The sequence below is a fragment of the Sitophilus oryzae genome, unplaced genomic scaffold (genome assembly GCF_002938485.1).
Source record: "Sitophilus oryzae breed Bouriz unplaced genomic scaffold, Soryzae_2.0 scaffold_1000_pilon_pilon, whole genome shotgun sequence".
NCBI lineage: Eukaryota > Metazoa > Arthropoda > Insecta > Coleoptera > Curculionidae > Sitophilus > Sitophilus oryzae.
Window position 1 is genome coordinate 299,340 of NW_022145617.1, and position 23,053 is coordinate 322,392.

A 23,053-nucleotide genomic window follows, 5' to 3' on the forward strand; every position below is an offset into this window, starting at 1 on the left:
CGGAAATATTTCATTTTTTATCCACTTACGAACTGCGACCTTGCAAAGGTAAACGAAGATAAGAACATCCTGCACTACGTGATTAAATTGGATTTAGTGAAAAACATTTAATATACAGTCCAATAATTATTATCAGAGTGATAACAATGAAAAACAGTTTCGCTGTAAGTCGTTAAAAGAGTTGAAAGTTTTGTAGATTTTTATGTAGGCAAAGACAAGTGTATTTTATAAACTTCTAACTTCATATCGGTGTTTATTTATGGCTGTCATAATAGTGGTTGAGTAATGTGTGTAATCGTTATTTGTTTATAAAAATGGCCAAAGACTGCGTGAAAATATAAAAATGGGTGCGAAAGATTCAAAAAGGATTTGTCTTAGCTACGAGGATGCAATCAAACGCAGTAAGTACGCTTTTATGTATGTTTTTTTTCTAATTTCTATGGGTTACATTTTCGTTCCTATCACATGATTGGTATGCTGGAACATAAATACGATTATGTTAATTTCTTCTCTAATGAAATTTAAATAACCTAAGGCAACGGAGAAGAATGAATGTAGGTATCTGAGTTTATTTCCTAGTTTCACATTTTTCAGATTAGTGGCATTTGACAGAGAAAAGATTGAGTGGATTTTAAATTTCTATTAGGGGTACCCCATCATTACATTAATTGATAACACTGTATCGCTAATGTTATTACTTAAGTGGTCGTTTCCATTGTTAAAGCGAACATAATTTTACTGACAGGAATAAAAAAAATCCTTACGCAGAAAGTAGCTTAGCAATATGTTTAATTGTTCTTTATAACCAGTTATTTTGCCATTGCATAATAAGCAATATTATTATTTATTATTGAATGTATCAATAGGAACGTAAATGATTGTATTTGGTATTATTTCGATTAGATTGCATTTTTGATTTTATTATTTTCCCAGCTATTTTTAATACCTATATGGGTCTTTTAAGTTATTGTAGGTAAATATTAATGATTTGTTTTATGATATATTTATTTAATAAGTAATTGGTTGGTTAAACACTTATCATTTCCATACCAGTATTGTTTTATTTAACAACATATCTAATAAATTTAAATATGTATGATGATTATCTTTAAAATATAGCTACTTAATAAAGATATTTTGTAGGTATACATATACTTTTCATGAGGCTATTTTGAATCCTTGTTATAGGATTACCTACCTACTAAAAATACTTTTATTCACAGGTTGTTGAACTTAAAAATATTTCTGTAGGTACCTATTTGTATTTATAATAATTTATAGGTACCTAGGTACATACCTAATAAATTAATTAAACGATTAGGTATTTGGCTCTTTAATTACCTTGTTGTTAAAACTATCGTATGATCGAAAAAAACCGGCATCCAGTTGGCTTGGAAATGAACATCGATGACATTCCCATATAATTTTACATCTTTGTTTTACATATACAATGGCAGCGACCTCCTGTTTCACCGGAAATTACTACAACTTTTGATTTTTAAATGACACTCTTGGTATTTTTTTACTTCATTTGATAGAAAATGACATTCTGAATAGAATTACATATCATATGTCAACTTTTGACATTTATTAATTAAAAATGTCAAAGTTAATTAATATTAATTAAAAAATAGCATTTTAAATTTCAATTTAGAATCAGTGCCATAGTTAAAGTATCAAGTGTGTGGTACCAAATTATTTGTAAAAAAAGTTTTTTCTAAATATGCTAATAAGCCACCTTCGTTCCATTTGAAATAATTGAGTTATGATTAAAAATAAGATTGGCTAGGACTAGACATGAAAAACATCAAAAGATCAAATCTATTTTTCTAAGGCTCCTTGATTTAAAATTAGTGTTTTTAACACAGCCACTTTTGAAAAACATCCGGTATACTCATCCCCTAGACACGAAAAACATCAAAAGATCAAATCTATTTTTCTAAGGCTCCTTGATTTAAAATTAGTGTTTTTAACACAGCCACTTTTGAAAAACATCCGGTATACTCATCCCCAAACATAAAATTTTTATTTTATACCATACCTAGTAGCTATTATTTTCGCAATTCTAAATAATTGAATAATTTATTTTTGTGACATAATTTTTAGAAAATTCTAGCACAGTTTATTAAGTTAATATTCGGCGATTCTAGCTTGGTATTGTCGGAGTTAATTATGGATCATTAAATTTAAAGTTTATTATCTGATCACGATCGGAAAATAAGCATTGGCATATAAAAAGTTTATTGGCACTTGCGAATGTCAGCGAGTTGTTTTATTGCCTTAGTATAGAACTATAAACATTTATTGGATTTATCTAACAATTAAGTTAACTTTGATGTGAACAAATTGAAAATATACGAACAGGAAAAATGGACAACTACAACCTTAAAATTTTGATGTATTTTTTCCGGTGGGGGATTTTGACGATTTTTAAAGCAATTTGTAGCTAAATTAGTTTACTTTTTAGCCCTTTTTATATTAAAAATTCCCCATCTGTCTATTATACGAGGGAAAACAAAATGTTATTTTGGCGCTAGTTTGAAAACGCCTTATAGAATAGTTTAGATTGTAGATTTTATGGGAGGGGGATAGTTAATCACCGCGATCTTATAGATTTATTGTGTCCCCCTTTCTTGACAGAGTCTCAGGGCTTTGACAAAAGCCAGTATCTTGACAGTTTTACAGAGGTTAGTTCTCCATCTCCCATGTAGAATGCAGAATGCGTAAGAGGGGAGTTAATCACTGCGACCTTAAAGATCTATTGTGCCCCCCTTCCTTGAGTCATCACACAGTCTATAACCCATCATACCCCTGTTGTAGAGGGGACAGGGTATTTCCCATCCTGCTCTGACAACAGTTCTTCCTCCGAGGGTACACACCCTTCCACGGTTGGAGTTTGGCCCTCCGTGCCGCCCTTCACAGTCGAGGAGCTTGCCTCCGGCTGAGGAACCCCTGAGGTGGAGACTGACATTGAAGTTCTGTCTCCATTTTCTCCCCTCTTTAACTTGGTCTCTCCTTAGACCTGAATACCGGTGTTGTCCGGTATTTATAATAGAGGATATGTCCCTCTTTCTCTATTGCCTCCTTGGATTTGAGGTCAGTTCCTATCATGAGGACCTGACCGTGACCCTCCTCCCTCGAGTTGATGACTCGCCAACTCGATGTGCTTACATTGAAGTTCTGACCCTGGATAAGGCTCAGCAGGTAGGTGGTGTCTTTCCCCTTGCTCCTCGGCAGAAAGATCGTGATGGCCGCCCCTTTAGGGATGTTTTCTCCCTTCACTGCAACCAGTTCCAACCCCTGCCAATTTTTAAGCTTAGGTGCGATTTCCACCAACCAATTCGCCGATTCTTGAGATACACAATTTATGAGGATCATGCCCACCCGAAAGTGTATCCCTGCAAAACGCAGCTGACCCACATTTTGTAGATCGTTGTGTCGCGATCCGATCGCCACTACTTCGTCCAGTATAGCCTCTTCTAGAGACGTTTGCTGGTCGGTGGTCAGAGCAACCTCTGGGAAGTCCTTTGGCAGCGCCGCTATTTTCACTTCTTCAGCAATAGCGGCAAAGCTGGTGATACGTCCTTGCTTGCCTCCCGGTGTTGGCTTTCCATCCTGGCTTTTTTCTCTCCCTGCCGGAGAAGAGGTGAGAGGTTCTCGCTCCCTCTCTTGCCCTTTGATTGAGACGAGTCAGGTTGGTTCTTGGTTTCTTTACTCTCCCCTTTTCGGCGGAGTGTTTTCGCTTTTGCTTCCTCTGGAGCAAGTCCTTCGTGGAGCAGTCGGAGGTATCTCCGTGCTTCTACTCCGCTAAGACCTACTCTCAGAGGATCGTCTAGCCCGCCTGGTTGACCCAGGCCGGGTAGACGAAACGGTAGCTTGTGTCGCTTATTGGGTCTAAAGGTAGGCTCCCAACCCTTGCTGGAGAAGGTGGTAGCTTGTGTACCACTTGTGGAAGATGATCCCAAGCAAGTGTCAGCCGCCCCTCTTGTAGTTTCCTTTGGATTTGGTCCCTTGGAACTTTCATTTGTAATGTTCCCAGTGTCGCTAGGGGGCTTCCCCACAGCTTCACCGGTGGTGTTTTTAATGCTAAATCTCATAGTGTTCCCAAGAGTCGCGAGGGATAGTCGGTTCACTTCTACAGAGCCCCGCATGTAGAAGTAAGGGGTAAATACAATGGGGTGCCCCCTGATGCCCCAAGATTGAGGCCAGTAATGGCTAGTCCATTATCTAGCCACGCATCCCTTTGACCTGGTCCCGCCATCGTAGGATTTACGTTTTTGGTGCCGTTGTCTCCTCTTGGTCCAGGCGGTTAAGCCACCCACCCCGCCACACCCTCTAGCCGCGAGACATGACCAGTCAGTAGAGGGTGCCTGGTATGACGGACAGGGGTACCTCGTTCAAAATCCTTCTTCAGAAATTTCATCGAATGTCTTAGACCGTTTGGAGGATTTGCATTCCAGATTATGGATGGAATCTTCCAAGTTCTTACGGTGGTCCAGCGGAGTGTTCGCTCGTTTTCTAGCTAGATCGTTTGATTTTTTATTACCTTCTAATCCCTTGGTGGGCTGGCACCCAGAGTATGGTTGCGCTGGGTTTAAAATTGACAGCTGTTTGAATTTTGAGTCTGAAGGCTGCGATTTGCGTTACTTACTTAAAAAATTCTTAAAATTAAATTAATATTTTATACCTGCCGGGAAGTATACTTGTGTAACATAAAACGATGATTATTACATACCTATATGTCGTTCAGTTTGTTTTAACGTATTTACAGTCGCTGATAAAACTTGATTTTACTGTATAATTATCTCCACAATCCGTAGTTTGATAAGGCACAAAACAGCGTTATTGTTCACTAACAGCGCAAATATATTTGTAGTAGTTCAACTGCCGTTTTTTTTGCTTCTGTTCCACTCACTTGAACATTAAGATAGTTCCTATATATTAAGCCCTTTTTACACGTAACGTTTTACATGTCAGTCTTACCTGTTCAAGGTGATGTAATATGTGAAGATACCTTTAACATTTTACCAACACAATAAAGTTTTTTTTTCTTTTTTCTTATTAAAGTCTTTGTAGAATGTATAATGTTTAGGAGGGGAGTTAATCACCGCGATCTTACACATCTATTGTGTTCCCCTTTCTTGAGTTATAACGAGCTATAACTCATCATACAGTCTCAGGGCTTTAACAAAAGCCAGTACCTGAGACGGCTCTACAGAGGCCAGCTCTCCATCTTCGACATCAGCCGTACCAAAGTTCATGGCACGAACGGTCGTCGTCTCGGCGCACACAGTGATGAGGTGTTCTGGTGTTTCCCCATTTTCCCGACAGAATCTGCATTCACCGTTGTTTCTCAGCTGCAGCCTACTGAGGTGTTCGTTGAGGAGACAGTGTCCTGTTGACAATCCCGTGACAATCCGAAGATTGTTTTTACTTAAATCAAGGAAAATCTTTTATTTTTTTCGGTCGTAAGTTCTGAGGAACTTTTTCGAGTGTCTTAGACCGTTGGAGGACACCCATTCCAGGTTAGAGATTCCGCTTCCCGGTTTTTGAGCTCTGCTTTAAGTTGATTTCCACTTGGAAAGCAGAACAGTTCTAGTCCAGTTAGTGGAGTATTCGCTCCTTTTCTAGCTAGATCGTTTGCTGTTCCATTACCTTCTATCCCTTGGTGGGCTGACACCGAGAGTAGGAGGACTTTATTTTCTTTGCTTAATTTGTTCAGCTTCTCTAAGCATTCTTTGATTAACTTTGAATTGATGGTTACTGAGTTGATCGCTTTTAATGTTGCTTGACTATCGGATTAGATGACTATTTCTTGTTTCCGATAGTGGAGGATAGGTCATCATCATTGTTTCCTTTAGTTACAAAAATAGGGCATAGGGCTTCAGTGAAAACCTTCCATCTTGTTCTGTTTTCAGCAATTTTCTTAGCTTCTGGCCATGATGTTCTTGTCTTTGCTAACTCTTCCATTACGGTTCTGCGCCATGTTTATTTTGGGCGTCCTCTTTTCCGTTGTCTTTGTGGTTTCCATTCAAGGGCAGAGTATACCCTATCCATCCCTACTTTCGTATGATCACTTCTTTGTCTATCTCAGTTTGGCCCGTTAAATGCAATCTTCGTTTCGGATCGTGTTCGGAGTTTTTGTCACTTTTCATGTGTTTAGAGTTTTGGTCACTTTTCATGTTTCACATCCATACAAGAGAACCGATTTTACATTACCGTTGAATATTCTCAGCTTAGTGTCAGTATTGATGCGCCTCGAGGCCCATACTATTCTGAGTTGACCGAATGCTTGTTGAGCTTTTTTGATGTTTTGTATATCTTCGCTGGCTCCTTATTTATTATGCTGCCCAGATATGTAAAGTCCTTAAGCAATTGTCCCGAAATGTTGAACGGTATGTTTATGTTCGAGTTCAATCTGATCGACTTGATTTTCCCTCTTTTATTGTAAGTCCGCACTGATTGGCTGCATTTTGTAGTTTTTTAATCATGTTTTGCAGTATGATTGTGCAAATAGACAGATATCATCGTCATATTCAAGATCAGTGAGATGTGTCGTGAGGGTCCATTGTAAGTGGAGGTCCGTAGTGGGGGATAGGTAACGACTGCTATAATTGCCAACTCGCGACATTTATTAATTATTGTAACACATGGGGAAATTAAATCAGTACATCAGCTATTAGTTAATAATAAAATCGTTTAATATATAAAATTTTTATTTAAGTTTAATAAATTAAATTAACTTAATAACATAATATTAAAATACGTATAAAATGATAAAGATGCTTATCTTTAGTAGTCTTCGTTAGTCATCTGTTATCTCTACCATCTGACACTTCCTCCAACATGCCAAGTGTCTTTGTGACTATCCGGGCCTTTGATGTTCTTGCCCCAGCCTGCATTGATGTCGTGGTTTTCACCCTGTTTGTTAATTTCAACCTGTGCTTTGGTATTTCCCCTCTGGTCCCTGGACAGGTCTGGTCTTACCTAGTAAAAAAAAGACTTTTGTTAAGAGTTATCAAAAATGATAAAATCAATATTTTTTCCAAATAAAGAGAGAAAATTACAGTTGGGGTTGGAACCTTTGGTAATAAAACACTACTTTTACACTGGACGCGCGTTTCGCTATCCATGTTAACATCATCAGTAGATGATTAAAACTCCAGTTTTAATACAGTTGTAATGTTTTTATGCAGATGATTAAAACTCCAGTTTTAATCATCTGCATAGCGGATTTTTTTTAGATTTTGAAATATGACCTTTTTAGGGTCTATCCCATGCTGTATATTTGTAGTATCACCTATATTTCATATCAATTAAACTTTTAGTTACGTAATCGAGGGCGCGATTTTTAAATTCATTGTTGCCAACCATGGACATATTCGGCGCCGTGCTGACTAACTGGAATTTAAATTTCGCGCTGGGGATTCAGGTGGTAGCTCTGCTGTAAAAAATGTCGCATTTATTTATTTATTTCCTGACATTGTCATTCGTTTTGACACTTTAGTTTCGTATTACGAGTTTTTGGTTTAAATAAATAATGTTGTGATACTTTAAGCTTAAAAATGTTTACTGGCAGACCTTGCAGTCGAACATTGTTCTTTTTAGAACCTCTTTTAGTGCGAAGTGTTCAACATAGTTTAATAGCCGTAAAAAACTCATCGCAACTGAAGAGAAACTGAGAATATTTTGAACGGGAAAGCGGTAGTAATGGCCCTTTTTTTTTAGTGCTGTTAAGAAGATGAGTTTTGTTGATTGAACAGAATGTATATTAAATTATTTTTGATACCTAATGATTAAAAAAAATATTTAAAAGTGGGCAACGCTGTACCGGTCAAGCTTAATCACGTGACTAAAAGTTTATTTGGTATGAACTGTACATGTTTTGAATGCATTTCCAGATTGCTAAGATTGCTTAAGGTGCGTATAGTTTTAAGCACTTACCTCCCATTGTTTTGGTTGTTGTTGTTGTTGACCCCCGTTGTGCCTGTTTCCTTCTACGAATCTTCTGTACCTCTGTATGGATTCATACATTGCCTGATCGTTCGATGGTACCCCATCAGATAATTTTGCAAATTCCTCAGGTTTTCCAGCTGTGGCAGATACACAGACATACAAAGCTGCTACGCAAGCAAGGAATAGCATCGTACGAGTCATCTGTAATAATAAAATAATATAGAATACGTAGAATGAAAATATTTTTACCAGAACTAGATATTTTTCGTATCCTTTGTATAGAGTACCTTTCCACTTAACAGTGAAGTATACATATACAGTTAATTTTCATATACATATCTAGAATGAGATTAAGACTAATCGATTTGACAGTTATTGTCATTTGTTTTCTCTATTTTTGTTTACATTTCTATTCAAGTATTTAATGTAAAAGAAATATTCAGAGCCCGTATTTTGTAACTTTGACATAAAAACGTTACGCTTTCAAAGCGGTGGACGCAAGTATTCGATCAGCGAAACGCAAGGCAGTCGATTTTGGTATTCTCGTTGCCATGCGAATCGTGTTCTGGATACGCGTTGAGCACATATTGGCAACATCACAATTTTTAATGTAGGTAATAGTCAAAAGTTGATAACTGACAACTCAAAGTTGAAAACAATGAAAAATGTCAATGTTACGTGAATTTCATAACCTATTGTTGAGTAAATTATCAATTACTTATTGAGGAATTTATAGAAGTAGTAATTTTCACTAAAGAGCAAGATAACGCAAAAAATCACAATTTTTTCGATTTTCACTGTCAGTTGGACAAGCAAAACGATCCTTTAAGGCAACCGTTTTCAAAGCGCTCAGCGCAATCAGTAAAGACGTTAAGCGCGTCAGACGAGAATACCGAAATCGTTAATTAAGTGCGCGCTCAGCGAAAATTAACGTCATAAGGCCCCCATAGACGTCGTTCTTTTTCGGCAGGATTACTCGACGTTCGGGTAATCACGAACTTGATGGCGCCCACATACTGTTCAGTATTTTATTCAGGCTTTCTTCAGTATTGTCGTGATTATGGATACAACAGTGGCGTTAGCAACGGTTTTACCTATAAAAGCTAAATATGCTAAGAGAAAACGCTCTAAATGGGCAAAAAAGTGGCTTCTAAAAAGAAAACGGTTCTCTCACATTAATTTGTTGGAGGGATTGCGATTAGAACCAGGTGATTGGTTTAATTACCTGAGAATGGATGAGGAAACTTATCTAGAACTGCTTAGATTAGTAACGCCTTTAATCAAGAAAGAGGACGCCTTTAATCAAGAGTAAGTTTAAGTAACTTTAATCAAGAGTAAGTTTAAGTAACGCCTTTAATCAAGAAATCTCTCTCATGAGACAAAGTATAACCCCCCATGAAGGCCTTACAGCTACTTTAAGATTTATCGCTACCGGGAGAAGTTATGAAGATTTGAAATTTTCTGTATATATACATGTCTATTGTTGCAGCTGAATCAGTTTCTTTTAGTTTGGTTAACATAACTTCATAAGCCTTATTCTTCTTATCTCTGTCTGCGTATTCACTAGATTTAATTTTCCAAAGACATGGAAAATTTCTGTACATTTATATAAATTCACTTAAAAATTGTTTACTGCATTGCCTCAAATCAGCCATTTTATAATATACATAAATCACGTACAACACTGCCAATTTTTAGAAATATATATCGTGATTACCGGTACGCATACCACACACGGGCCGACTTGCACGATCACGTTCCAAACCGACGAGAAAAATCAGGTCAAAACAGATTATTTGCAACGCCGGCAATCACGACGGTTTTTAGCCACATACCGACCGGATTACCCGAACAGTTTTGCACGTCGAGTAATCCTGCCGAAAAAAAACGACGTCTGTGTGGGCCTATATACGCTGAGCGTCTAAAAGCGCTTAGCGTTTTCAAAAGTTACAGAATATGGGCCCAGGTATGTTAATGCTTGGTCTAAAATGGCTAATTCCGTTTATTCTCTTTTCCAAAATTCCATTTCGTTTTAGAGAAAAATAAGGACAAGTTAAAATATGATTGAATTTTTGAAGTCCTAAGAATCAAAGGCGTTTCTATGGTAATATAATTTCGATTTCACTGTTTGATAGATGGCTATTATTAATTTTAATTAACGTCATATTTTTTTGCTGTTGTTAAAGTATCACATTTTTCGGTAATAATATTTACCACCCTTTTTGTAGCATTAAACTAAATAAATGTTTGCTTCTTTAATATTTTAAAACAGCAAAAAATATGACGTTAATTAATATTCTATTAATAATAATCTATCAAAGAATGAAAAAGAAATGATATTACCATAGAAACGCGTTTTGATTTTTAGGACTTAAAACATAAATTCTAAAAAATATAATAAAAATTAATATAAACTTACCTTCAGATATGTGGTAATATGCACCGTTATTGCAAACTTACGAACCTTATTGCACTATGGCTAACCATTTTAAAATCAACATATTTATACCAGTTTAATCTGTTTCTGGCGGTTTTTCACTTCTCTTGGGATTCACGTTTTCAGCACTTTTGTTTGTCTACCAGTGTATGAGTGTATCATTTGTTTTGACGGCTTTTAGGGTCAAAGATATTGCGAATCTTGTTTTATTATACTTAAACGTATACGGTGCATTACATGAATAACCGATTATTAAGTAGATCACTGGGTAATTTACTTCAAGTTTGGGTTAGAAGTTTCTAGGGAACGAGTGATAGGATTTTTCTGAAAAATTGATGGAATGAAGGATTTTTACATAATTATGCGTCTTCTTCATTGACTTAAGTATTATTCAACATTATATCGTTCTTGCTTCATGTAAAAAATAGAAGCAACCTTTTTGAAGTGGAGCTTCTTTACGCGCGCTGGGAGTAAAAATTAAAGGCCGTAACACGACACGCGACACGACAGGAAGGAAAAGGACAGCCTACGGCTTAAAAAAATCGTCAGATTTAAGTAAAATTTGGTATGTCGATAGATTGGACCAAGGCCAACTTGAACTTGTACGACACGTTGTTACTGTGACAGTTAGTTTTCACGTAAGAAACGTCAAAAGTTGAAGTCGTCCGATCGCGACAAATTTTTTTGTCGTGATCGCGATTGCGTCGACCTACTTTTCTCGATTCTTAAAACACCTGAAAACTACTCGTGTGGTGGGCGAGGGGGATTTTTTTTGGCGTTTTTTGTTGCCTCGTTCAATTTTGTTTTGTTTTGAGCTATTTCCAAAACGTGGCAGTATCTGTATCCAAGGCAAAGGATTTTTTTTTTCATAAATCTCAGTGAAATAAGTAAACCTAGACGTTTCTAAAATAGCTGTTGTTACGATGATATTTCGTTAATTACATCTCGTTTTATGTTATATTGATATATATATATATATATATATATTCCACAGAATTAATATTTGAACACGCGTTTATTATACCGTGCTGGCAACTGTTACTTTTGGGTCGGCATTTACATGTGTGGAAATAAATCGCATAGGGATCTTATTAAGTCGTAGGTCGGAGTGAGAGAAATGCGACGGTGTGCTGTTGCGGTGTTGCCGGTACGCCTTTCCCTACCAAGTAAAGTAAAATCACGATCGCAAACCGCTTTTTTTAAAAGACTTTTTTTTAAGAGATAACTAGATAAAATCGTTAAACATGTTTCTGAGCATCTGAAATAGAATTATAAGGATATCGTTACGGTGTCATTTTTTTTATAACGAGAAAACGTCAGTAGTCGCGATAATTTAAAAATTCAACTTTTTAACACATAACAGGCCATAACTCAAGAACCACTTTAGATATTGAAACTTCTTTTTATTTTCAAGATCGGATATTTTACAATATGTTTACATAAGAAAAATTCGATAACGTTGTTTTTTCCATTCAAGAATTGTAAACAATCCATCCATTTACTTTTAGAGCATAGCAATTTTCAGCAATCGTGTAATTTTTTTATTGATAAAGATTTTCACATACTGTCTACAAAGAAAATACAGCAGAAATATTAACAAAGTTCTTGAAAAAACTACAACCTATTATTTCTAATAGATTTCGAGATATCGATTTTTATAGAGTTCTAATAGCGCGACCACTATCGAACACTCACTTAATTCCACTTATTTTTACCAAAAATGCAAGTGTTTCTAGCTTGCACTTGCAAAAAAATTCAAGCTATAGGGATAATTACAACGACTCGTTAATAAATAAACAAATTAAGTATCACGACACGTAATTAAATCATAGAAGCTGAACGCATGACGTACACCTTTCCCTAGAACTTTAAGTACTGATAGAGGTATTGATTGGGTCGACCGGTCAACTGCGACAAATCACTTGTGTCTAGCCCTAGCAGGCAACTATTAAGCCCGACCAATCACGTTAGAGTTTTTGACAAACACAAATGAATTAACACACTTCAAATAACCACGCTAACCAACCTGATTGGTCAAGCTTAAAAGTTGACTGCTAGGGCTAGACACTTCTTGACAAATCTGCTATATCCCCTTCCACGTCTCTTAGCGATGTGCACAGTTTCTCGGTTTATTTCATACGTTTGGCAACGTGTTTACTGCCCTCTCTTTGTTCAGTACATTATAAACGTATTGTACTCTTCTTACATACGGAAATCTCGACCCAAGACTAACCTTTGCCAGCCCTTAGTATGTATGGTAGATATTTAGGAACAAAACTTTTCACTTAAACTGCAGGAATATAATTACAGTATTTTTATGATTTAATTTTATTATAATGAATTAGTATATAAAATTGTATATGATATGTTTGTTTGCGGCCTTAATTGATTAATATAACAGTAGTATTGCTTGATGAGTAATACTGGTAACATTATCAATATATCCGCTTAGGAAAGTTATTAATTGACCCGATATCACCAAAAGTATGGTCCATGGACATTATTTAAAAGCAATGTTCTTTTATTGTTCTTAAGAGAAATCTGTAAACGATATTTTTATTAGCACCCAGCATGGTTTGATATAAATCCATTCAACTAGTATTTAGTATGCAGGGATTTAGACAATTAAAACTAGAAAAACAAAACCAAATTCGTAAACTAAGCTTTGCTACATAACAGACTACAGTATAAATGTTACTTTACCATAACCAGAAATAATAAATAACTAGACAATTTCTTAAATAATTTTGTATATATTTTGTTCATGAGGCGCAATACCGTGGATATAAGCCGATAAATAGTAGACCGCTAGTTAGTCACTGTTTTATATATATTTACTATACTATATTGTAGTTCATAATATTAGACAATAATTAAAACTAAATATTCTTGTATAACCTTCGAAGAATAGCCAATAATTTACCATCGGTAACTGTTTTCATATCAGTTTTTCCATGTTTACTTATTTTTCTGAAGCCACCACAACGTTTGACCTTGATTGCCTCGTGCTATTTCACAAAATAGTACCGTATACCGTATAGTACGATAAATATAAGCCCGTATAGTAAAAATTATTTCCCACGTTCCCTGGAATTGATCGAGACGCGCCGTGATTGGTTGTTTGTTTTTGATTGTTAATCTGGGTTAACAATAAAACACAAACAACCAATCACAGCGGGTCTCGATCTATTTCAGGAAACGTGGTAAACTTATATTTATGGTACTATTTCCAAAAATGTTTTGCGAAATATTTCACGAAATATTTCCAAAAATCATTTCGGGGATAGTGTAGCGGCTGTTGTAGAATAGTTGACTATTGAGTTCATCTATAGCAAGACTCATAAATAAGTGTTTTATTTAATACGTGTAGATTAAATCTCGAACGACCGATAAGAAATATTTGATTTAATTGTTTTATAATAATGCTCGCTTTATCCTTATCTTTACAGCGAATTTTAATTGATAAAACTTAGTTTATAAATAGCGTTGCGAATAATTTGATAAAATTATTAATAATTTGTACGGCGCAGCCTTAACTTTATTTTAAAAAAAATAGAATATTTTTTTTTACAATTAATTTTACAGCTTTTCTAAAATACCGAAGATATTTAGGACAAACTTAATTTTTCCGTTTTGCTTTTTTTGTCTATTTCTATTTGAAAAGATATTAGAATTCAAATTCCACGTTCCATTGCTGCTTTTCTTGCTCTACAAATTGATGCTATTAAATTTTCAATTTGACGTTAGTAATATCAATCTGTTTTTTTTAAATACGGACCTGGATTTTATACATAAATAAATGAAACAAGCTTAGATTGGAAAGTGCCCATAAGGACAATGTAAACACTATTTGGCGCTATTCTTGAAACGGTCGCGACCCAAAGCTTTTGAAAATTTCGGATCGGTTCGGCTTTTTCCGGAATTATATCGGCAAATATTGTTTATTCAAATTTATTATTATTTTCTTTTAATTTTATAAATAAAATACAGTGTGTTGCGTACAAGAAACTTTATTTTATAAGGGCATGTATGAAATACTTATGATACTGAGATGAACCGCCTATTTAAAAATAGACATATTTATTTAAATTCAAAACATTCATTTTTAAGACACTCTGTTGAGACACAAAATTATTGATTTTTAAAATATTATTCACAAACTAGGGAGAGGGAAATCAGGCGACGAACAGTGGTGATAGTTGTTAGATAATAGCTTTTAGACTACCATTCGAGACGCATTGATATTATTTTGGTTCGTAAGTTTTGTGACAAAGAATGTTATTAAAGGTAAAGTAAATGTTTTCTCATTATTTAACTAATGTTAACTAAATCATATTTTGTTTTCTTGTTGTAATTCTCTTCTAAAGCTTTTCCTTATTCATTTGATCTGACAAAGACAATATATAACATGTGTATGCATTTAATGGAATCTATTTATGCTGTAAATAATTTCAGTTTAAAAGTAATTTAAATAAGACCGTTCACTGTTCCTTCGTGCCGATGTTTGTGGTTTGTGAGAATAAGGGCCTTGTTGAGTGTACTAACAATTTTCGACCGTGCATGGGCGAATATCTTAGCTCGCAAAAGGGCAAACAAAAATAATAAATAGAATACCTCATAGAATAACTTACAATTTATTAAATTCTAAGATATTGGCACCAAACCTTCAACTTTAGCGTCGATTCCGCAACAAGGGACTTCGTACCTACGGGTGGGGACCCGTTAAACTAACAAAAAACCCTTCAGTTTTGAACGATATAAATGTGGTATGTTTTGAGTGTATTAAACTATAAACCTAGGTATGAGGACAGTTTCTATATTATTATTTCTCTTTTATTAAAGTTAGATTCTCTGGAATAGTGATCATGGTTTTCTCTGCCGTGCTCTTTTACATGTGAATTCCAGGCAGAGTACGGCACTCCTTTCATTTCATTTAATAAAATAAGTAGGGCTATTTGCAAATTTAGCGTTTTATTTACATAACCTATTCTCCTCAAATTTCCCAAAATATTGCTTCTGTCGAGGCGCATCCGAGGTAATCACAATAAAAAAATATTTAACACAATGTAGGTTCCTTTCTTTCATTCAAATTGTTTGTTATACAGTTGGCCGAAATATTACCTCTTCAACTTTGTTGACGAATTTGGGTTGTTACACTACAATACATTGGAAACCGACGTTATGCCACAATCCACGATGATTTTTGCAGTTCACAGTTCACAGCACAGTTTTTTAAGTTTTTAATGCCACTTTTTCATAATTATCACGGGTTTGAGTAAATAAAACTTAAATTAAACTTACAAGGTAACAATAATTACTTTGAAAATGGACGCTTTAAACACTTTTCGGAATTTTTTCAATGAGAGCGGTTTAGAATTTGTAATTTTTGAAGATTCTGACTTTGACTTTGACAAGAGAAAATTATTTCTGTTTTTGTTTGCGGTTGTTCTTAGCAACCGCTATAGCAGCGCCAGATCGCGTACAACGGTCGCGACCCAAAACAATTTCGCGACCCAAAAAATTTTCCAATCTAAATTTATTTCCTTTATCTATGATTTTATATTTCACATATTGGACGTGTTTAAAAAAAGAAAGATTAAAAATAAAAAAGAAACATATTTTATTTGGTATACAAATTTGTATAAATATAGTATCTCTATTTCAATAATTTATTTTCAAATCTCTACCAGCGGATGGCGCCACCTACATGCCAAGTGTCTCTATGGCTGCTGGGTCCTCTAATATTCTTCCCCCAGCCTGCGTTCACATCGTGATTCCTTCCATGCTGGTTAACTTCCACTTGAGCTCTGGTGTTTCCATTTTCGTCCCTTATTATATCAGGTTTTACCTAGAAAAGATAACGTGACATAGTACTTTGTTTTTGATACTGACTGCAAGGTCTGCTAGTAAAATTTTTAAGCAAAGTATCACAACAATTCATTTAAACAAAAAATTCGTAATTCAAAACTAAAGTGTCAAAACGAATGGCAATGTCAGGAAATAAATAAATAAATGTGGCAACTTGACATTTTTACAGCAGAGCTACCACCTGAATTCCCAGCGGGAAATTTAAATTCCAGTCAGTCAGCCCGGCGGCGAATATGTCCATGGTTGGCTACAATGAATTTACAAATCGCGCCCTCGATAACGTAACTAAAATTTAATTGGTGTCGCTTGCAGTTAATTGTGGTATTAATTAATCTGTGTAATGTATTTACCTCCCATTCAGGTCTATCTTCTGGATTAGGGGATGCTGATCTTTTGAGCCTTAGGGGGCGAAATGTAACTGGTCTAGGGTTGAAGGGGGGTTTACTAGTGATGGGTTTCGGAAATTGATTATTACTGGCCGAAACAGCTACGGCGACAGTGGCCAACATCAGAATGATAGACAGTTTAGCCATATCTGCAAAATAGCAATATTATACGAATTACAAATTTTGTACAAATTTTTACCGTTTCCTAAGATTATTATACAGTATGTCTCCGGATTTGTCTTTGCAAGAGGAAAAACTTTTGTATTATTGACATTTTAAATAAATGCATTCTTCATAAAAAAATTGCTTGTTCTAAAAATTTTTATTTTTTTTCCCGTTTATATTTTTCTAAATTTCCGTTTCAGAGAAAATTAAAAAAAAAATAAAAATATAATTGATTTTTTTCTAAAAATCAAAATGCGTGTCTGTGGTAATATTGTAATATAAGTTCGTTTTTTAGGGTTCCTTTATAGTTAGAAAATAGTAGGCAAATGTGATACTTTAACAATAGCAGAAAATATGACGCTAATGAAAATTAATAATAACCATCTATCAAAGAATGAAATTCAAATTATATTTTTAGGACTATTTTTATGACTTTTTTAAGTTTTCTCTAAAACGGTATGGGAAATTTGGAAAAGTATAAACGGGATTAACCATTTTAGAGCAAGCAAACATTTTTATGAAGAATGCATTTTTCTCAATATGTCGATATAAAAAATGTTTTTGCCTGTAAAGACAATCCGGGGACACACTGTATAGATGTAGATTTTAGAATAGATATTTAAATATTTTAACTTACCTTATAAAAAAAATTGATAGAACTTTATACCAACTACTTATTGATATTATACCTATATGATCGTATTTCGTTTTTGTACTTGCTCTTTTATATGCTACTTTTAGCTAAAGAAAATGGTGTTTCACACTAGCTGGGATTTACTTTATAGTCATAGGTTATCGACTTGTTTGCAGAATACCCTTAACATTTTTTATCTAATGAGTAATTAATTACAAATCTTTGTAAAGGGGGTTTTATATGCTAATTATTCGTGCAGAGACGAATGAATATACAGTGTGTCATAAAAATTTTTGAACGATTTTTGTTGAATGATTAAAATGATTTTTTCAAATAATTGCAGTATGATATTTCAATGTTTTTTAATAGTGGTTCGCACCTATAACATTTTTATTTTTTTAGATAAAAAAACTAGATTTTTTGTGTTAGTATAGGACATAAATCGGGATTTATTACGGAGGATCAAGAGTAGCTTATTTGGAAAAAAGAATTTTTAAAGCAATTAATTTGTTTGACGCCACATATTTCGTATTTCGACTCAAATTGTCGTGATAAACATATATAGCCATTGCTCTCTAAATTGAAATTTAAACAATTAAATTATTATTTATATAATAATAAATTTTATATATTAAATAATTAAATATAACTAATACATTTATAATTATCTTATATATTATACAGGGTGAGTCTTAAATAAGTGCAAATATTTTCAGGGGTGGTGTATTTCGTCTCCAGGAACACGTTTATGAGTTGAAAATCGTACATTTTTTTTTAAATTTCCCTGTATATTTTTCTGAAACTTTTTAGAACTGCCTGTTCACCGAAAAATTTACCACGGTATAACTTATTAATCTCTGATATTACTTTTCTTCCTGATTCGACTTTTCTCCATGGTTACGGCACTAAAAGGGATGCAAATACAGAAAAAATCCGGTGGCTCAAATTTTTTTCAAAAAAATAATTTTTTTTAATTTTCAAAGTTAAATAACTCGGTTATTTTGGACTTATCTGAAAAATGGTAAAGAGAAAATATGTTTCTTTTATCGAGATCTACCAGCCCTGAAAATATTTGCACTTATTTAAGACTCACCCTGTATAATAATTATAAATTTAATTATTGTCATTTAAATGGTTAAACTTTTTTCTTTTTTCTTTCATTAATACCTAATTAGCTTGGAAATGAGAACCTTTGTCGATTATATTTTGGAACCGTCAACATCAATTCGTTAATGGAAATAAATGATCTGTTAATAATGATTAATACTTGTACAGGGTGTTTCAAAAAACGCGTGCAATCTCTTGTGGGAACATTCCTCACGTAAAAATAAGATTTATTTTTCATATCAACATAGGTCCGATTCTGCTTTGTTTAGTAGCTACAGGGTGTTAAAGTCTTAATATTTTTACGGTTTATTATAATTTTCTTCCAAGTAACTTTTAGCATTTCGAATGAAATTTTGAGGATAAAAGTTACTATATATTTTAAGACTATAAAAAGTGCTACATATTTTAATGCTAAAAAAGTGTCTATAAATTCATCAGGGACGTGCATATGAGCTATCACTGGAATATTAAAAAAAAAAGTGCGCCCCTGACTTTTTAGCCGACCATACCGACAGGTATGGTAGGCTATTAAGATCGCCAGAAAAAAAGTTTTTTAATTTCACTCAAAATGAGTTATTTCGGTCATAAATGACCTAAATACAAAATATTTTCATGGTGTCCATCTGTAACACGTCTGGTCTGTCCATCTGTAACACGTACCTCAAAACTCAAAAACCGCTAAACCGATTTTAACCAAATTTGGCACAAAAATACTGTGTCACCCGAGAATCTGGCCATTAGTTTTTGGTGGGGGGTGGGGGGTTGGTAAGGGGGTATGGGAGGGGGTTAAAATTTTAAAAAATTGTAACTCCAAAATTACAGTAGCTAGCGAAACGCGGTTTTCAATTTAAGATTAGGAATAATATTTGCAACAAAATTTGTAATAACATCAAAATCAGACAAAGTCGCAGTTTTTGAGATAAAAAAAAATCAAGTGTGGGCGGCTATACGTGCCTCCCGGCGCCAATTTTTTTCTTTTGATATCAAAATTGTGTAGACCGTTTAATGCCAATTAAAAGTTATCTCTTGATATTTTGTCGAATTCGGCCTCCTTGATGAGATAAACGCAATTTTATTAATCACAATTATTAAAGTTAAAATAAAAATAAAATTAAGAAAACATATATTTTACATTACACAGCTGGAATCTTTGTAGATCACCTTCTGTACCCTGTACCCTTTGTTTCGTGTTGGAGTTTGCCTCTGAGAATTCATACTTCTCAGGACTTTAGAAATGCATGTTTCCAAATCATCGACACACTATAATATTGAAAATCGCAATCAATTTGTTTATATAAGAATATACACATTTGTATTGTATTTACTTCATATAATGCCTACACAGTCAAAAGTGTTTTACCAGGATCTCTTTCTCGCGTAAAATAATAATTAATTAGATGGTGAGTTTCTTCATTCTCGATAAATAGGCGAGTCATTTTAGTAATAAAAGAAATTTATCACCTTTTAATTTTGACATCGATCGATACCCGTCAATAAAATTATAACCTCAAAATGTCAAATACCTGAAACATTGAGCAGTAACTAACGAAATGCCATCACAGTCTGTTTCATCTGGTTGTCAAGTGAAAGAGAGAGTATGACAATATACGTGAAGATGATGTCAATTCAGATGAATTTGTCAGTTCAAAGTCAAATTCAAATGTGAATATAAAAAACTTAGTTACTTTAATCAAAATTCCAGTATTTATCGCAGTTTACTTTAAAACCGAGCCAAAAAAATGGCGGGATGTCCCTCGGGATGTGAAGATTCTCTAGCCCTGATCGAAAAACTTCAAAAGAAATTATACCGACCGCCCAGGTACTATCCCCCACCTACCAACCCCGAGCTTAAGTTTCCTCGGCATATCAACGACCAGGTTGTGGCCTTGGGAGTTCCTCAGTTGAGCCCCCTCCAGGAGGAACGAGGAAACTACGTGTCGAGTTTTAGCCAGTACGGACCGAGAAAACCGAGGGTGAGAGAAAGAGTGAGTAGCTGCGACCCGTCTTATTTCTTTAACGAGACGCGCCATGGTTCGCGCAGCTTTTCGGGCAAGTTCGACTACTGCCCTTCTTCCACACCGATAACTGACCAGTACCGTGCTGCAACCGATTTTCCTAGTCCCAACTATTCTCCCATTCGAATGGGACGGGATTTATTCGCACCCGATCCCTCTGTCTATCGTACCGTAGGTACTCCTCCGGGATCTCCGCCGCCCCCGAGAGCTCCCAGTCCACCTCCCAGAAGTCCCTCCCCACCTCCCAGAGGAGCAATAAGACGCCCACCACCGTGTCAATTTGAGGAATCGGACAGGAGCTGTTCCTTGGGTGATATGAGCGAGATGATGAGTTTTGCAGGAGCCAGAGGGGCAAGAGGTCCTCCTAGTCCTCGTCCCGGTCCTTCTAGGCGTAGTCCTTCGCCTCCACCGCTAGCAGCTCCTCCAGTTAGAAGACCAGCTTCTCAGGCTGAGCCGGTATGCGAATCGAGCTGCTCAATGGGAGATTTGAGCGGAATGATGAGTTTTGAGCGATCCAGAGGCGCACGAGGTCCTCCTGGTCCTTCTAGGCGCAGCCCTTCACCTCCCCCGCTCTCCACAGCTCCTCCAGTTAGAAGACCAGCGCCCCAGGCTGAACCGGTATGCGAGTCGAGTTGCTCGATAGGAGATTTGAGCGCAATGATGAGCTACGAGGAGCCGAAACGAAGTAGCCCTCCTCGACCTTCTCCACGAGCTCCTCCGGCTAGAATACCGTCTCCTCAGGCTGAACCTGTATGCGAGTCGAGTTGCTCAATGGGAGATTTGAGCGCAATGATGAGCTACGAGGAACCCAGACGAAGTAGCCCACGTCCGCTTTCTTCCACTCCAGTTAGAGGACCGGCTCCCGTTAGAAGAGCGGTTCCTCAGGCCGAGCCTGCGTATGATTCGAGCTGCTCGTTAGGCGACTTGAGCGACATGATGAGCTTCGATGAGGCCAGAGGGTCCAGAGAGAGTAGAGAGGATATGAACTACACGCCGCATAGTGTCAGAACGTCGCCTGTGGGTCCCGTCACTCCCTTTCCAGCCGGCCTCAGTTCGAACGCCATCAATATGTCTATGAACGAGCTGGCGTCGATCGAGATGGACGAGGTAGTCACGATTCAGGATAGGATGCAGTCGTTCCAGGATTCTAGAAGAGAGCTGGTTATCAGTATATTAACATTGTCGGAACCAAACGTTTCCGATTTGTGAATGAATCTTTTTTTGGCTAAATTAAAATGTTTATATTATAAAGAGAAAAGTAAAAGATATATGATTGCGGGTGATGATACAGCGATACATTGCAAATTTATGTACGTTTATTTCTATTGTTTTATGAAAAAATAAAGTTTAAAATCCTACTAAAAATATCCTTTTGATTTTATTCTATTATAAAATTGAAGTATTAGACTCTAAATCAAGTTTTGCAAGTGGTTTAAATTGGTTCTTCTTGACTTGGACTGATATGTTTATGTCAAATGCATAATCATCCTGGTTCCATCCATTGTTGGATGTAGGCGTCTTCTAGATTTTCCATACTGCACGATCTCTAGCCAATCTCATCCATTGTCTTCTTGCCACTGTTTTGATGTTATTGACCCATCTCTTTTTTGGTCGGCTAACTCTTCTTGTAGTTCCCCTTGATCTCCATAGTATGACTTTTTGGAATTGTCGGTCTGGATCCAGTCGTGCCACATGTCCGATCCATTGCCACTTCAGAAATGCCACTCTTTCAACATCTATTACTTTTTTTTTACTTATGTTGTGGGTGTTTCGTGTTTTTTCTTCCACGGGGTCTCTTAACGTAATTCTCTCCATGGCTCTTTGTGCAACTCGTTGTTCCTGCGTGTCAGAAAATATGACTTACAGAATTTACATTATACAGGGTGAGTCTTAAATAAGTGCAAATATTTTCAAGGCTGGTAGATCTCTATAAAAAAACATATTTTCTCTTTGCCGTTTTTCAATTGAGTTCAAAATAACCGAGATATTTTACTTTGAAAATTTAAAAAAATATATTTTTCTCTTAAATTTTGAGAACCACTGGTTCTTTTCTGGGTTTTCTTTCTTGTAAATTTAGTCTACTATCTATGTTGCCACATTATACAGATATTATGTTTCTTAACTAAAAATTTAAAAAAAAAGCAAAAAATTTTCGCGAAAAAAATATCATGTGTTTCTGGGTTCGAAATATATACTACCTCTAAAAATATTTGCACTTATTTAAGACTCACCCTGTATATAAAATTGGACCTCAGAAATTTCTCTCCAAAATAATTAAATATTGTTTATATGCCTAATCTTTTTAGTGTTATAGGCCTAACAAAAGTAACACCATTTGACAAATTATTTTTTTTCATATTTAAAATCAAATGACTGTCTAAAATTATTCTTTAACATCAATACGTGTAGATGATGAAATGCAAGCTTGGTGATGCGTGATGCAATCTAGTAATTTTCTAATTATTATCTATGAAAAATGAGATGA

The 23,053-nt window shown here is 35.4% G+C and overlaps 3 protein-coding genes across 5 annotated transcripts in view; 1 reads left to right on the forward strand and 2 right to left on the reverse strand.

Annotated features, from left to right (window-relative positions):
• The first annotated feature begins 52 nt into the window (after nucleotides 1-52).
• Nucleotides 53-23,053, forward strand: part of LOC115874141 (ubiquitin carboxyl-terminal hydrolase 32) — a 76,611-nt gene continuing 53,610 nt past the window's right edge. For all 3 annotated transcript variants that reach the window (XM_030889270.1, XM_030889381.1, XM_030889314.1), the window contains exon 1: nucleotides 53-401. In XM_030889270.1, the coding sequence (XP_030745130.1) occupies nucleotides 344-401 (58 nt within the window). In that variant the 5' untranslated portion in view covers nucleotides 53-343. The remainder of the gene's footprint in view (nucleotides 402-23,053) is intronic.
• LOC115874620 (coleoptericin-like) lies at nucleotides 6,680-10,509 on the reverse strand. The gene is made up of 3 exons (XM_030889860.1): nucleotides 10,376-10,509; nucleotides 7,945-8,157; nucleotides 6,680-6,987 (listed from the first exon to the last, which is right to left on the reverse strand). The coding sequence occupies exons 2-3, from the start codon at nucleotides 8,155-8,157 to the stop codon at nucleotides 6,823-6,825; spliced, it is 378 nt and encodes a 125-aa protein (XP_030745720.1). The 5' UTR covers nucleotides 10,376-10,509; the 3' UTR covers nucleotides 6,680-6,822.
• On the reverse strand, nucleotides 15,999-17,516 carry LOC115874703 (acaloleptin A-like). Its single transcript, XM_030889980.1, has 3 exons — nucleotides 17,450-17,516; nucleotides 16,612-16,796; nucleotides 15,999-16,241 (listed from the first exon to the last, which is right to left on the reverse strand). Exons 2-3 carry the CDS (start codon nucleotides 16,792-16,794, stop codon nucleotides 16,077-16,079), a joined length of 348 nt encoding a protein of 115 aa, XP_030745840.1. The 5' UTR covers nucleotides 16,795-16,796; nucleotides 17,450-17,516; the 3' UTR covers nucleotides 15,999-16,076.

Bases quoted from the DNA above. Each gene is read 5' to 3' on its own strand.
- LOC115874620 (XM_030889860.1), bottom strand. From the start codon at position 8,157: ATGACTCGTACGATGCTATTCCTTGCTTGCGTAGCAGCTTTGTATGTC. The intron at 6,988-7,944 runs GTAAGTGCTTAA...TTTTTTTACTAG, and splicing joins AACAACCAAAACAATGGGAG to GTAAGACCAGACCTGTCCAG.
- LOC115874703 (XM_030889980.1), bottom strand. From the start codon at position 16,794: ATGGCTAAACTGTCTATCATTCTGATGTTGGCCACTGTCGCCGTAGCT. The intron at 16,242-16,611 runs GTAAATACATTA...TATCTTTTCTAG, and splicing joins AAGATAGACCTGAATGGGAG to GTAAAACCTGATATAATAAG.